The sequence below is a fragment of the Centruroides sculpturatus genome, unplaced genomic scaffold (genome assembly GCF_000671375.1).
Source record: "Centruroides sculpturatus isolate CEXI.00-Female unplaced genomic scaffold, Cexi_2.0 scaffold285, whole genome shotgun sequence".
In the NCBI taxonomy this organism is placed as follows: Eukaryota; Metazoa; Arthropoda; class Arachnida; order Scorpiones; family Buthidae; genus Centruroides; species Centruroides sculpturatus.
The window spans coordinates 70,091-85,131 of NW_019384647.1; the positions used below are offsets into that span (position 1 = coordinate 70,091).

The 15,041-nt window shown below is 24.5% G+C and overlaps 1 protein-coding gene across 1 annotated transcript; it reads right to left on the reverse strand.

The window, feature by feature from the left end:
- Positions 1 to 5,316: 5,316 nt before the first annotated feature.
- LOC111626204 lies at positions 5,317 to 8,915 on the reverse strand. The gene is made up of 3 exons (XM_023369513.1): positions 8,256 to 8,915; positions 8,066 to 8,167; positions 5,317 to 5,403 (listed from the first exon to the last, which is right to left on the reverse strand). Exons 1-3 carry the CDS (start codon positions 8,876 to 8,878, stop codon positions 5,337 to 5,339), a joined length of 792 nt encoding a protein of 263 aa, XP_023225281.1. The 5' UTR covers positions 8,879 to 8,915; the 3' UTR covers positions 5,317 to 5,336.
- Between the last annotated feature and the right edge of the window lie 6,126 nt (positions 8,916 to 15,041).

Here is a 15,041-nt window from a genome sequence, read left to right on the forward strand (position 1 = left end):
TATCAACAGTGTTATAGGGGTCTACTGTACTTCTAGAAGCAGCTATTGAGGCAGTAAACTAAATTGTTTTCTAGTAAAAAAAATATGTAATATAATATTTACTTTTTCTCTTATGTCAGAACCACATATACAAAAATAGACCCTATATATATTTTATTAAAATTTTACTACAGTTTAACAGAGGTAAATACAAACACTATTCTATAATTTTGTAAGTTAAAGAGTAAATCAAAAATTATTATATAAGTAGGTTTCATTTTATTTTTATTTTCATATTCAAAAATACTCTCCAATATTGTTTAATATATTTAATATTTTAGTAAACTTAATACTACTTTTTACCAAATAAAATTATCTTTGAAAAATTACTACGAATATTTACTAGTGAAATTATATTAAACAATGATTGGCTGGAGATATGAATTATAAATACATCCATATGTTATTTACTTTCAGATTTTAAATAACTACATTTAAGTGCATGTTTACTAAGTCAATTTATTTAAGATAAGTTAAATGTTTAACTCGTATTAAATAAATATAATAGCAAATAAAAGTTTAGTTCATTTTTATTAAGCGATTATAGTCTAAAATAATTCAATAATAGACAACTTTCTATTTGCTTGTAGAGATTTCTCTATAGAATAGAAAATTATCAATTTTATCAAATAAAAAAATAATAAAACAATTATAAAAGTTATGTAACAAATATATAACAACATAACTGGAATCAATTGATTCTTAATCTCTTGATCTTTAATGCGGTTAACCAGAGCAAAAAATACGAAGAACAATACTACAAAAAGTTACTTGTTCATCAAGTTATCTCACAATTTCTTTTCTGAACTGTACTTAACACTAATTACTAAGCGATGGAGCATGAACTTATCGCAGTATACTTTAAGATTGTATTGTTGACTTGTTTCGATAGCAAGACATAAAAAAAAGTGAAGACAAATTTACAAAACAGAAAATTCAACATGTTATAGAATTTTCGAACAACTTTTTTTTAATTCTTAATGTTTATTAATATTTTTATAATAGCTTATTAATATACAAATTTAACAAGACAATTTATATACTTTCAACTAAGTTAAAGTTATTTTAGATACTATTTTAAAAATCAACTATATAAATTTATAATATATATATAGTTTATTAATTATAATCATAAGACTAAAAAGTTAAATTTAAGATATTTTTTAGTCTTTTCTAAATATTCACGATAGTAAATTTATTAGAAATTAGGTTTACAGTGCCAAATTCGTGTTATATATCAGAATAATTGTTTTTTGACATAATTATTTGAAAAGAAAAAATTTTAATAAATATACATCAATATAGTTTTAATCATTATAATTTAAAATTCCACTATTATTAACTAATGTGTTAATTAAAATATATAATTATATATGTTTGCTTATCATATACTTTTAGTGATTAAAAAAAACGAATGGCTAAAATAAAATAAAAAAAATGAAACGAGTCAATAGTACTGTAGTAATTCCTACTAATATTATCAAGTGCAAAATAAAAACTATTTTTATAATAGTCATGAATCCACCCTTTCTATCTTTTTATATATAATCTTTAATTTGTATTACGTTGTATTCGTTTTTATACAGTTTTTTTTTATTATATAATATATAATATTATCGTCCTATTTACATAATATTTATTATGCTAGAAGTTTTAATTTTTGATACTAAAATGCTTATTTCAACTAATGGGTATATGGTTTTTTTTTTAAGAAGTTCTTTCAAAATAAATTTAGTTTCCTTTGACTATACACCTATTAATAACGACCATGAATCATAAATAAGTGAAGATGAAATAAAATTATTAATAGAGCAAAACAAATAATTCCTTATTTTTTCCTTTTATGATCTGGAAATGTCATCATTAGAAAATTTTATTTAAAAAAAAAAATAAACAGAAGTTAAGTAAAACGGAAAATTTAATACTTGAAAATCAGCAAAGTTTTAAAAAATTATCGAGAAACATGTACTTTATTACTATTCACTTAGACTTAATAAAAATGATAAAGAACATTTCAATATTAGAATAGTTGCTTAATCATATAGCGTTGTCTCTGTTTTTAGTTTGTTGTTTCAGTAAAAAATATTTAAATTAAACATTTAAGCAATAAAGTTTGTTTAAACAGCAAAATTTTATCTTTATGCTTTGCTAGCTTCGATTTTTATTACAGTAATGACAAAATTTTAAATTAATTAAATTCTCATTTTAAAAATATAAATTGAAAATAAACTATTACTTAATTAAAGTAACAAAAATTCATTCAATATAACTAATAAGGCTTTTATAAATAAATAAATAATGAAAATACTCTGAATATTGACAATATCAAACGATTAATACATGATTTTTATCAATATAAAATAATAGGATTAATATTATGTAGATAAAAATTAAATAAATCCAGTAAAAAATTTATATGTTATTGTTATCAGGCCTCAGCAAACCAGCGAATTTAATGTACAGTACAATATTTCATACTTTATTATTTTCTTTTATTACTTGTTTTATTAAAAAAGAAAGCTGTTACATTAAAAATAAAATAATTAATATGGTGAAGTAATATATGACATTATATATCTGTTAATATTATAATTTCCAATTTAATTTCAAAATATAGTTTAATATTATTAGTGATCGAGTCAGAGAAAATCTCAAGATGGCGACTTTTAATTCATTAATAAAATAAATAATGTATTGCTTTAATTGTTAAAGCAATAAAACAATTTATTGCTTTAATAATTACATAAAATAACTAACAAAAGCTTACAGTATAAAAAATGCAATAAAATTGAAAAATAATTAAAATATTTTAATAAAAACAAGAAATAATGAAATTTCTCTTGACAATTTAAGGGCATTCTCCATTCCTTGAATCCTCTTCTAAATATTATTGTTATCTGTTGTATGGGCTTATGTCATTATCAAAATAAATAAATAAATAAAAGAAAATACTTTTGTTACATTTTCTTATTATAAATTTTATTTATAAACTTCATAACTTTTATTTATTTTAATGCTATTTAAGATGATTGAAAATTTTATAAATGGTTTATTATTCTATAATAATATAAAAATTTATAAACGTCATCAATATGGAAAAAGTATAAAATTCATATATAATTTGGAAAATTTTGTTTTATTCCATAATCCAATTTGCCAGTAACGATGTAAACTGAAAAGTTTTTATTTTATAAACAAGTTTATATAAATAGTCTCTATCAACAGACAATCTTCGTGATTTTGTAGAGGAGAAACGATTATTCAGAATTGGTCGATATAAAATAGTTGTGTTCAATTATATAAGTCAAGTCTACTGAAATATTAAACAGCGATATTCGAAATTTTAACGATGTTTGGCAATGTATTGAATTAAAATTATGAATTCTAAAATAAATAAAAAAAAAAACATTAACCCATGAATATTACATAATTAGCATCAAAATGAATAATACGTCATCTTTTTTTGATTTTTTGATCTTCTAAAAATACTTATCTTCAGAAAGAAAATTGTTTTTTATTTAATAAAAATAATTAATAGATATAATTATATATATGTTATTTTATTTCGTTGATAAAGTTAGTACTATAATAATTTCTGTTGTTTGATAGTATAGAAAGTATCAAGAGAATTTAGTATTCAAGTCTGATTTTGTAAACTGTTTTATTACTAATGACTATAGAAAGTGTCCAGCATAATACTTTTTAGAGATATTTAAGGAAATAGTAACATTATTATTATTATTTTACTTTATTTTATTAAAGCAAAAACAAAAAGATAGTATATAAGCTACTTAAGTTCTATCAAATTCAATTATATAATTTGATTAATTAATTATATAATTTGATTTGTGCATTTATCAAGATCGTTCTATCAAAAATTCATTTTACATAAGTTTTGAATACGTTTCCATGAACGAAATAAACAATACTGTTTCTCAACACGAAAACGGATGTGATATAAACGGTGTAAGGAAGTATGGCCTACGTGAGCTGTGTGTCAATTTTGATATCTAACTAATGATTTTCGATTGAAACGTGATTTGAATATATAAAATGTTATTTAGCTGCTAAAACTAGCAGAAGTTATATTCAACAATAAGAACGAAATAAAAAAAAAATAAATTCAATAAATCATCCAATGAAAATTTACTTGGATGTGTTACGTAATAACGTCGCATTTTTTTTATTAAATAAATGAATCTTCAAAAAGTATTTCACAGCTTCAAAAAGCGAAATAAAATTATATCAAATAATGATTTATATGTTTAATATGTAATTGTGTTAAATTAAAAAAAAAATTGGAATTTTTTCAGAGAATGAATAAACTGGTTACTCTATTCAAATATTTCTGATTTTTTAATTTTTTAAATTAATTATAAACGATTATTTGAGTTTTTATTTTTTTATATTTGCTTAAACAACTTTTGAACTTAATTTTTATTAATTATATTAGAAATCCGTCCCTATTTTATTATATAGTTCGTTTTGCCAAATTTCATACAAAGACATAAAATTACGTTAAATTGGCTTTTTAAAATTATTCAGAATACGAAGACCATTAAATAATAAAATTTAAATATATAAAAATTTATTATATTCTTACAAAAAATGTATTCATGTATAATGTTATTTTTCCATATTTTTATACTATTTATAATTTTTTCATGAAGAAATTAAGTATTCCCAATGTCCCAAGTCTGAATACCTACATTTTACAGAAGAGCTATTTTTTTTAAATAGTATTCTTTAGTTACTCTATATCAACCTGTTACCCACAGTGATTTTTAGATCCACCTATGTGTTATTAAGCAAATTTAAATGTTTTTGTATGGTTCCATTAATGATATATTCGTTTTTGGGGGGAGAAGATGACTTGGCATTTTGTTCTAATAATCAAGTAAATAAGATATTTTGATACGTTTTATTTCAAAATATCATCCAAATAACAATGATGATATAAAATACAGTAGTGATGGATGAGTTTAACATATTACTTCCATGATAGAAATCACCTTTAGCAACGGCCAAACTTTCGATAAATGAAACTATGTTTGATTTAATCATTGTCGCAATTTTATCGAATAGTTAAGATTCCTTTGCTTTATAGAGAACCCTTGTAACATTTTCGCGTAGATGTTATTGGTGATTGGCCATGTCTTTATTTATTTATTTTTTTTTTGCAAGGTAAATGTTTCCATTACTTTGTCTTATTCTGTTTGAGAATTTGAATATTGTTCGATTGTCTCAAAAGTTCTGACGTCATTTATAGCATGGAGTCTGACTTGGAATATTGTTCTTCAGCAGGCGTGTACAGCTGACAACCAGTGAAAACAGGAAGTTGCTATTTTGCTGACTTGGGATGTTCTACCGGTATATTCAATCAATTAATAAATATAAATAATACTTAAATAAACAATTATAATATAAACAGAAAATTCGAACGAAATATGACAGAATATCTAAGAAATAAATCATGCTAATCAAACTAAAATAGAACAAATATTTTTTATTTTAATTTTTATAATTTTACTAAAATTCGCGATATTTATAGCACAATTTCAATCGAATTTCGGGTATTATAAATTTTGATACATTAATTAAATTATTATTTATCTAAATTTCTAATTTTATCATTCCATATATTAGAAATGTCATTTCTTTTATCTTTGATATTCTCTCTTTTGTCTTCTTTGAAACAATAAAAAATAATAATTAAAATGAATCTGAAAGCATTAATAATGCTTTCTTATCAATAGTTACAAAATACATTTAAAATGTTGTGATGAAATCAATTTTATAACAAATTTTAATTATAATAAAATTCAAAAGTATTCACTTTTAAATATTATTTTAATTAAAATTTGTCATAATTTTGATTTTATTACAAAATTATAAAGCTCAATTTTTAAAAAATAGAAATAAAAAAAATCTCATAGTTTTTAAAGGATTATTTTCTTTTCTCTTTAATTTCTTTTCATTTTACTTATATAATAGTTATAATGTAATTTTCAACAAACAGCTTCTTTCTTACAGCAAATTGTTATTGATGGAGTAAATAATCATAAATAATTCCTTTAAATTGTATTATATAACATGTGAATAAACCTGAACTTCTACTTGTAAGTATGTCTACAGTCCAAAATACTTGAACTATGTTGTTACTAGCCTCCAAATAAATAATAAATTTAATTAATTTTGTTATACTAAAAAAAACTTAATCATATGACTACTTATAATCTATAATAACTACAGCCCTACTTATTTACTGTATATAGCTTATTTGGAAACTACATGTAGAGCATATTCATAAATATAAATTCTGTGCTACTTGCAGGGATTAACTTAAATGAAGAAGGAAAGTGCATCACATCATTATATGAATAAAACATTAATTATCTGAACAGGTTATTGTATTCGTTTAACTATTCTTTTCAAAGGCTTAGTGTTTTGTTTCTTTTTTTCTGAGCATATTTTGATTTAGAGTTTCCAGGAAAAATGCGTAAGAGTTAAATATACATAGTCAAAATCAAATCCAGTTTTACAAGTTGTTCTGAAGGATAGTTTATGAATTATGAACAAGTTTATGAATTAACTTAATTTCACTTTTTTTATTCATTAACTCTCGCTAACAATACTGAAATTTTGATTACACTAAAGAGATCTTCGTAACTCATTGTATTAGATATTTAATTAATTATTGATAATTTGCTTAAACACAGTAATGATAGTATAATTTTAGTTTTCTGAATTTAGCAGCTTATTATTTTTAATTACATTGGATGTCAATTGTCACACATTTTTATAGCGATAATATGTAATATATATATATATATACAGCTTTAATGAATTATTCATGCTTCTAATAGTAGTGTTTTATAACATCAAGAATTGTTAACTAAATTAACATTTTATTCTTGATTCTTGGAATCATAGAATTATGAAATATTTATTAAAAATTTACTATTAGATTTAAAAACAAATTAATTTGAAAGTTAAGACTACATAAGTATTTCTTTAAGATTGGAGAGAGACATTAAGTTTCATAAATAATAATAAAAACTGTATTTGATATCATTCTACGGAATTTTCTTTATATCAAATACAGTGCTAAGAAAATGTGATGCTTTGGAGCTTAGAATACCTTATATAGGAATAAAATACGGTTTTAAGGATATATTTTAATGGGGTAATGAAGCTACATTTCGGGATTTTTTTATTATTTACAATTGTTAAGTTCATTTATAGGCCTAAGTTCATTTATTAAGTTCATTTGTTTGCAAATATTCTTAATACGCAGATAGAAAAATCTATCTTTCTATAACAGAGTTATTCGCTAATTACCTAGCCAATTTGTTTTTACTGACTAATAATTTCTGTTGCTAAATATTTTTTATACATTTCTATTCATTGTATATATTGATGTAATTATGTAGAAATTTGTGAAAATAAATTCAAATTCAATGAATTATTTATTATATTTTTATAATTTTCATGAAATTGGCAGACGTGTGAAATAAAAGTTATTAGAATTAAGTTTTCTCTCTAGTAGAGCCTATGGTTGCATACATATTCATTCGAAAATATCAATATTATTGAAAATAAAATTAAATTATTACAAGGAAGTTATTCTCTTATCTGACAACATATTAAATTTATTACAAGCGTTTACTATTATAAAATATAATAGTAAACGCCTTATATTGTTTAATTAAAATAATGATTTATTAAAAACGGTAGGTGGAATTTCTATTATATTTATTTATTTATTTATTTATTTATTACGCATACTGGATACACTCCTTGATGCGGGGAGCAAAACCATCTCCCAAAGAACAAAAACACAAATACAATGATCATAAGATCACAAACAGATTATACAATAATAAATTAAATACATAACAATTTAGATACAAATTAAATATTAAAAAATCAAATATAATAATTAGTTAAAGTTTGGGAGCATCTGTCAATAAAATACAAAAAACTAATAAATAAAATAAAAACCAAAAATAAGCAAATTGCTTACCTATAAGAAAGAAATAAGTTAATAACGAAGATACAGCAGTGACAGATGCTCCCAAACAACACCAGCAACAAGGCTAAATTTATAGCAGAGAAATCACGCCCCCTAAAACAAAAGATCAACAGATTTTCTTAGAAAACAGAACACTTTAAATTGATAACATGGTACCGATATAATTTTAAAAAATAAAGACCTGGTAAGAACTTCACAACCGAAAATTTCTGCTCGTAACACTTTAAGACGCTTACATTTAGCCAAAATATGCCAAGCATCCACAATTTCTTTCTCAACACAAAAGTCACATGATTCTCTCGAATAATTATTTAAAAAATTTAGTGAATTACACCTAGCCTGTATAAATAAAGACAAAATATTAAGGGAAACGTCTTGATTATATAAAGAATTATCAAAAAAAGTAACATTTAAATCCTTATACCAACAATTATATACGCTATTATTTATTTTTTCATTAATATTATATAAAAAATTATCAAAAATGTTAACAAGGAGAAGAGACCAGTCCATTAAATTCAAATCATCATTAATAAGATTAATACCATGATTATTACAAGTATCAATAAAATAACGTGTCCAGTCAATAGACTTTTTACCAAGTATAAATTTCAAGCAAACCTTACTCAGACGATAGTCATCAAGATTAAAAATTCTAGTAATCCAATTTCTTATCCTACTAAATATTATAAATTTTATAGGAGTCAAGGCACATTCCATCATAATTAAATAACCTGGTGTACAACGTGGTAAATAAAATAAGTTTTTAATGAATTCAATCTGTATACCATCACCATTGGTCATGTTAAAACCCCAAATCTCTGAAACATATAAAAAAGAGGGCAACACCACAGTTTTCAATAAACGTAAATAATCAGTTAGATTACGTAATTTGGCAGACGGAATTTCTATTATAAAGATGTCTTTAAATGATTAGCAAAGATGAATAGCAATAAATATAAAATATGGAAAAATATAATTATTATATCTACTTAAACGATCTGAAATAATAAAAAATGATTCATTATATACAATAAAACTAAGTTAAAAAGTTTTTCAAGCGACCAATTTTAAAAATGGCTTAAGCAGAAATGAAAATAATATAAATTTCATTCAATAATCCATATTTATTTATAAATGTTCCTCTAATTACAGTAAACTAGGCTTATATATTTATTTCGATTTTTGTATAATACAGTCTTCTTCATCCATTTTGTTATGTAAAACAAAAATAGTTTCATGATTTTCAAGAACAAAGTCATAAATCTGTTGTACTAGAATTCTTTGAAGACTTGTAGTATAACCCACGTATTGATAATGCTATTTAGGACTTTCTGTTTAATGCAGATAACAGTGTAAGAAAATTATAAATTCCGTGTTCAAAGTCACGAGCGAAATAATGACACATGAAATTTTGTGTGTTTTGTAATGTAATTATTTTGACTTTTCCATATTCAGTTAAATGCGTAAAATTTTCGATAAGATGGACTTACAAAACTTCTTAAATGAGACCATAATCCTGTTTTGGACAAGGATTTCCGTTTACTTAAATGGGAAACTTTCTTAAACGGGAACATTTTATATGGGAAAATTTACACATCTGTAATAGAGAAACAATTTGGAGTTTCGAAATTAAACTTTTTACACGGGAAAACTTTTAATGCGGGTATTTACTGAATTCTACTGCATTACTATATAAATGTTTACCCGTTTCCGAGTTAAACGTTACAATAGAAGACATCGAAACAGCTTAATTTCTTGTTTTTCTAATATCATGCAATCTTTAAGTACTAAATTCTACAATAATACAATTTTCAGAAATAAATATTTATTTAATTGATTCTAGCAGTTATTACATTAACTTTAAAATTTATATTCTGTGAAATATACTTTACTGTTTACAATTTGTTTTTTATGAAAGCATAATGCGATACTTTTTTCTGTTTATGAAATGGAAAGTTTGTAATTACTGAATTAAATACGTTAGAGGTAGATTGATCTTCTGTAGATTATTTCCAAATTAACCAATGACTAATTCTCTTCTTATTCTCTAACTTTTTTTACATTTTAACCTCGTAATTATGTGCTATACTGTGCATATAATGGATTCTTTATCTGTCAATAATAAAGGGCAGATTGCTAGTTGAATATGTCTTTAGCAATATTTGACTAGAATATGATTTCTGTTATTGGCTACCAATTACTTGAATTAAGCAGTCTGTTCATAACTTATTCATTCCTATTTGTATTTCGTTGTTATTCTTTCTGAGTTATATTATTATTGTTTTATGTTTCGTGACCTTTTATGAAGATTGTATTTCATTATTAATTAGTTGTTAATAAATCAGAATTGGAGGATATATTTAAAAATACAGCACATTCTCTTATAAACTTGGTATAAATAAAGTGAATATTTATTTATTATTATTATTATTTTAATTTTGTACATCTCAGAAANATTATATTGAAGAAAAAGAATAGATGAAAATGGTAAATGTATACTGCACTATCTCAAATTTTTCTTTAAAGAATTTTGAAAATGATAATTTTAAATTATAAAAGTGAATATCATTTAGTTGAATAATGATGTATAGATTTAATTATAAACTTTATATATAACACATATTTTATAATGCATGTCTACATACATACATACATACATACCAGTGGCGTACCGTCATTAGAAGCAGTGGAAGCGCCGCTTCCCTTGTATTTTATAAAAAATAAAGACATATTAATTTTAATTATATGAAAATAATCGCACAATATTTTATTATAACCGCATTATGTATCTTATTACAAATTTCTATACTAGTATTTCATTATTAATTAGTTGTTAATAAATCAGAATTGGAGGATATATTTAAAAATACAGCACATTCTCTTATAAACTTGGTATAAATAAAGTGAATATTTATTTATTATTATTATTATTTTAATTTTGTACATCTCAGAAAATAACGAGTGCTTCTAGTGATTAGCGAAACGATTATTTATGTCAATAAACAATATCTAGATATAACCAAACAACAAAAAAATAATCTAATCCAAATACAAATACAGTAAATGAAACATTTTTGTAGTATTTTAGGAGGGATTTATAATGTTTTAAACATATTTGTTTTAGTGTTATAAACATAAAAATATTCTTCGATTTATAATGATTTCATACAAAATAATTACATTACAATAATACATGGTATAAAAAATAAATTAAATACATTTTTCTTACGATTATATTTTCGTTTTTGTATGCATACTATATTTAAATTAATTTGATTTCGTTATTGTTTCCTTTAAATTTATAAATATCATTTCGTTTATTTCAATAATAATTTATCTTCTTTAAAAATTTAATTTATTATTATTAATGTTTACACTAATTTTGCGACATTTAATCGAATAATTCATCTAAAATCAAACACATTTCTTACTTTATTCTTCATAATTGTGTTTTATTTATTATATAATTTATAAATAAAGTAAGAGACGTAAAATATTGTTACAGACAGACTTTTAATCAAACAAATATTTTTAAAATATTTAATAGAAACATTTTTGTAATTTATTAATAATTAACACATCTACATTCTAACCTTCATTAATTAATTATAATTTATTAATGATGTTGAATTTATCAATTTAATATCATTAATAATTATTTTTATTTTTATTAATTTCATCCGAAACATAATGACATTAAGGGATCCCGGTTAAAATCCGACATTTCAATTTTCCCTGATAAATCGGATCTGGATGTCATTCTTTATCCAATTCCCATTTTGACAGATCTAAAAGCAAATCAAGCTTGCCTATAATGTACTGATTAGTCAATTCATCAATAAATGTAATCTAAAGTGATTTATTAGTGTGTTAGATACTTCTAAGGATGACTGCAATGCGATTAAGTCGTCAGTCTACCTCTCTGGAGGACCCGAGATTGAAAATGGAGGGTCCATCCCGGCATCTCGTGCTTCATCCTGATCAGCCATTGTAGACCTATAATAGGGGCGACCGGGTGATATCCGGTAGAATCTATAATATGTTCGGCAGGTCATAAGTTGGCAGACGTTAAACCAGACTAAATCATTTTTACCGAGTTGTAAGGAGAGATTGGGCCTACCAGTGGCCGAGCGGTCTTCGTACCCTAAACACTGGGAGTTCGGTCGTGGGTTCGCGCCGCGATCGGACAGGCTGGCTGCTTGGAGTTTTCCGGGTTTTCTCATTGCCGATAACGACTAAATAGGTGGCCAGTTTCCCATAAAAGTCCTCCCGGAAGGCATTCTTTCCTCTCGCGTAACATCGCGCCCCCAGAAAAGGCAACGGGAAACCACTCTGGGTACTAACCTTCCCTAGTAACACCTTGGCGTATTATTAACTACTTACTAATCTGCGCCGGGTGTCGCCGACGTCAGAAATCTGATATGGCACCAAGGAGAGAGGATCATTAATAAATTATAATAAAACATTATTATTAAAATCTTAGTAAAAAATTAAAATATAAGAGTTGAATATTAATAATCTAAACGCTACTTTAAGAAAATTAAGAAACAAGAAAATATCCCAATTTAAAGTTTATTTGAACCTAACCTATGTCCATAAATAAAGATAATTCAAATTTAAAAATGAGAATAAGTAAACCTATTCAGAAAAATATTTGGTTTTTCTATAAACTTGCTTACTTTCCAATTTTATTAAATTTACAAAGAAAATAATAAAAAAATTGAAATAAAAAATTTGAAACTTTTTATCCATTGCTTNACTGACTGATTGCCCCTGGAAGTCGGCTTGTTACAAAAACACAGCTTCCCTATCATCAAATGTCACGGCACGCCCCTGATACATACATACCAGGGATGTAGCCAGAAATTTCTGATAGTGGGTCACTCTCATGGCTGATATCTTCCGAAGACTTAGCAAAGATAGATAGGCGACCGTAAAAACACAATAGTTCATGATCACAAGCAACACATATTACGCAAGCCAATGATAAACGCGACAATGCTCAATAAAAATAAAAGACTGAACAAGAACAAGTATAAAATTTTATTCTTTACCTTCTGGATGTTCACGTAGCCTAGTGTTTAAGTCTGATGCGCCTGTTTTTATGTTTCATACAGTGGTCAATTTCTTCTGACATTCTGTTCTTACTCTGTTTACTTTTAAATTTGATTGGGATGATAGTGGGAGCCAGCAGAGAAAGAGGTACGGAAGAGCGTTAGTGGGAAACGTCGCCCTATGCCATGTGGCTACATCCCTACATACATACACAGTATCTAAACTTAGAACCAAATTTGTTTATTCAATAAAGTAGTAGTTTCTATGTAGAAGTTTTTTCGAAAGTCACACTCAACAGATACTTTTTCATATGCATTTTGGACATTTTTCCCCTCTCTTCAGTCCATTTAATTTAATTGATGTAAATTTAATTAAAATTTATAACAACTTTATAAAGTAAAAATATATTCCTCCTACTTACAATTTCTTACGAAGTTACTATTTAACATCACATTCAATATAGTATTTTGTAACATTTAAAAACATTGAATATAGATCTGTGTTATTCGAGATTTAGATTGTTAGGGCAAATTATAATAATACCCTGATGTCATTATTATGATTTAATTAGGAGTCATTTTACACGCTATTGTAACTCTGTGCAGGGATGGCGAGCCTTTTTGAGCTCATATGCCATGTAGTAAGTATAATCTTTTTGTAAAATGTTGAGTGCTGAAGTTTTACGTTTCAAATAACAATTTTTAAATAAATGAAATGAATATACTTTAATTAGAATAAATGCAAACAAGCTGATTGAGAAAAGTATGATGATATATTGCACTGAATATAAAACTATAATAAAAAACCGAAATTTAATAGTGAAAAGTAACGAAATTGTATATGTTTCACGCCAAACTTCTCCTGACAGGTCACAATTTTGCAGTGTAGTGTCTTAGAAATAAGTTCATTAAAATCTGATAAACATCAATGCCTATAAACTCTACCTCCCAGTCAGCTAATACAAAATAAGTATAATAGATTAATTTAATTCGACTAATATATCAATGATTTTGATTTTTTCTCGAAAAATTAATGCATATATATATAGAATATAATGTTTTTTTTCATCATTTTTTCAAGTTTGATTCATTAACTTGCAGGTGATTTAGAATCGCAAAGCTAATAAATATGGAAAAACAAATCTTGAGAATCCAAATCAGCTTCTATCGATCCTTTATAANCAAGCTGATTGAGAAAAGTATGATGATATATTGCACTGAATATAAAACTATAATAAAAAACCGAAATTTAATAGTGAAAAGTAACGAAATTGTATATGTTTCACGCCAAACTTCTCCTGACAGGTCACAATTTTGCAGTGTAGTGTCTTAGAAATAAGTTCATTAAAATCTGATAAACATCAATGCCTATAAACTCTACCTCCCAGTCAGCTAATACAAAATAAGTATAATAGATTAATTTAATTCGACTAATATATCAATGATTTTGATTTTTTCTCGAAAAATTAATGCATATATATATAGAATATAATGTTTTTTTTCATCATTTTTTCAAGTTTGATTCATTAACTTGCAGGTGATTTAGAATCGCAAAGCTAATAAATATGGAAAAACAAATCTTGAGAATCCAAATCAGCTTCTATCGATCCTTTATAACAACAAGGAAATCTATTACTGTAAAGCTTTGATCGCAATTACAAATTATTATTATAAAAGTTTTAAAATAGCATATTGTAGGCCTAATAATATATTATTTTCATGAATTAATACTCAACACAAAGTATAAGACGAAAACTGATTTATTTAAAGTGAAAAGATTAACTGTTAAAGTTTGATGAAACTTTAAATAAGCGAAGTTTTCGTCTTAATAGTAATTCAAATTAAATCATTGCATCAACAATTTCCAATTATATTAATTATTAAACTAACATTTCAAAAGAATAATAAAT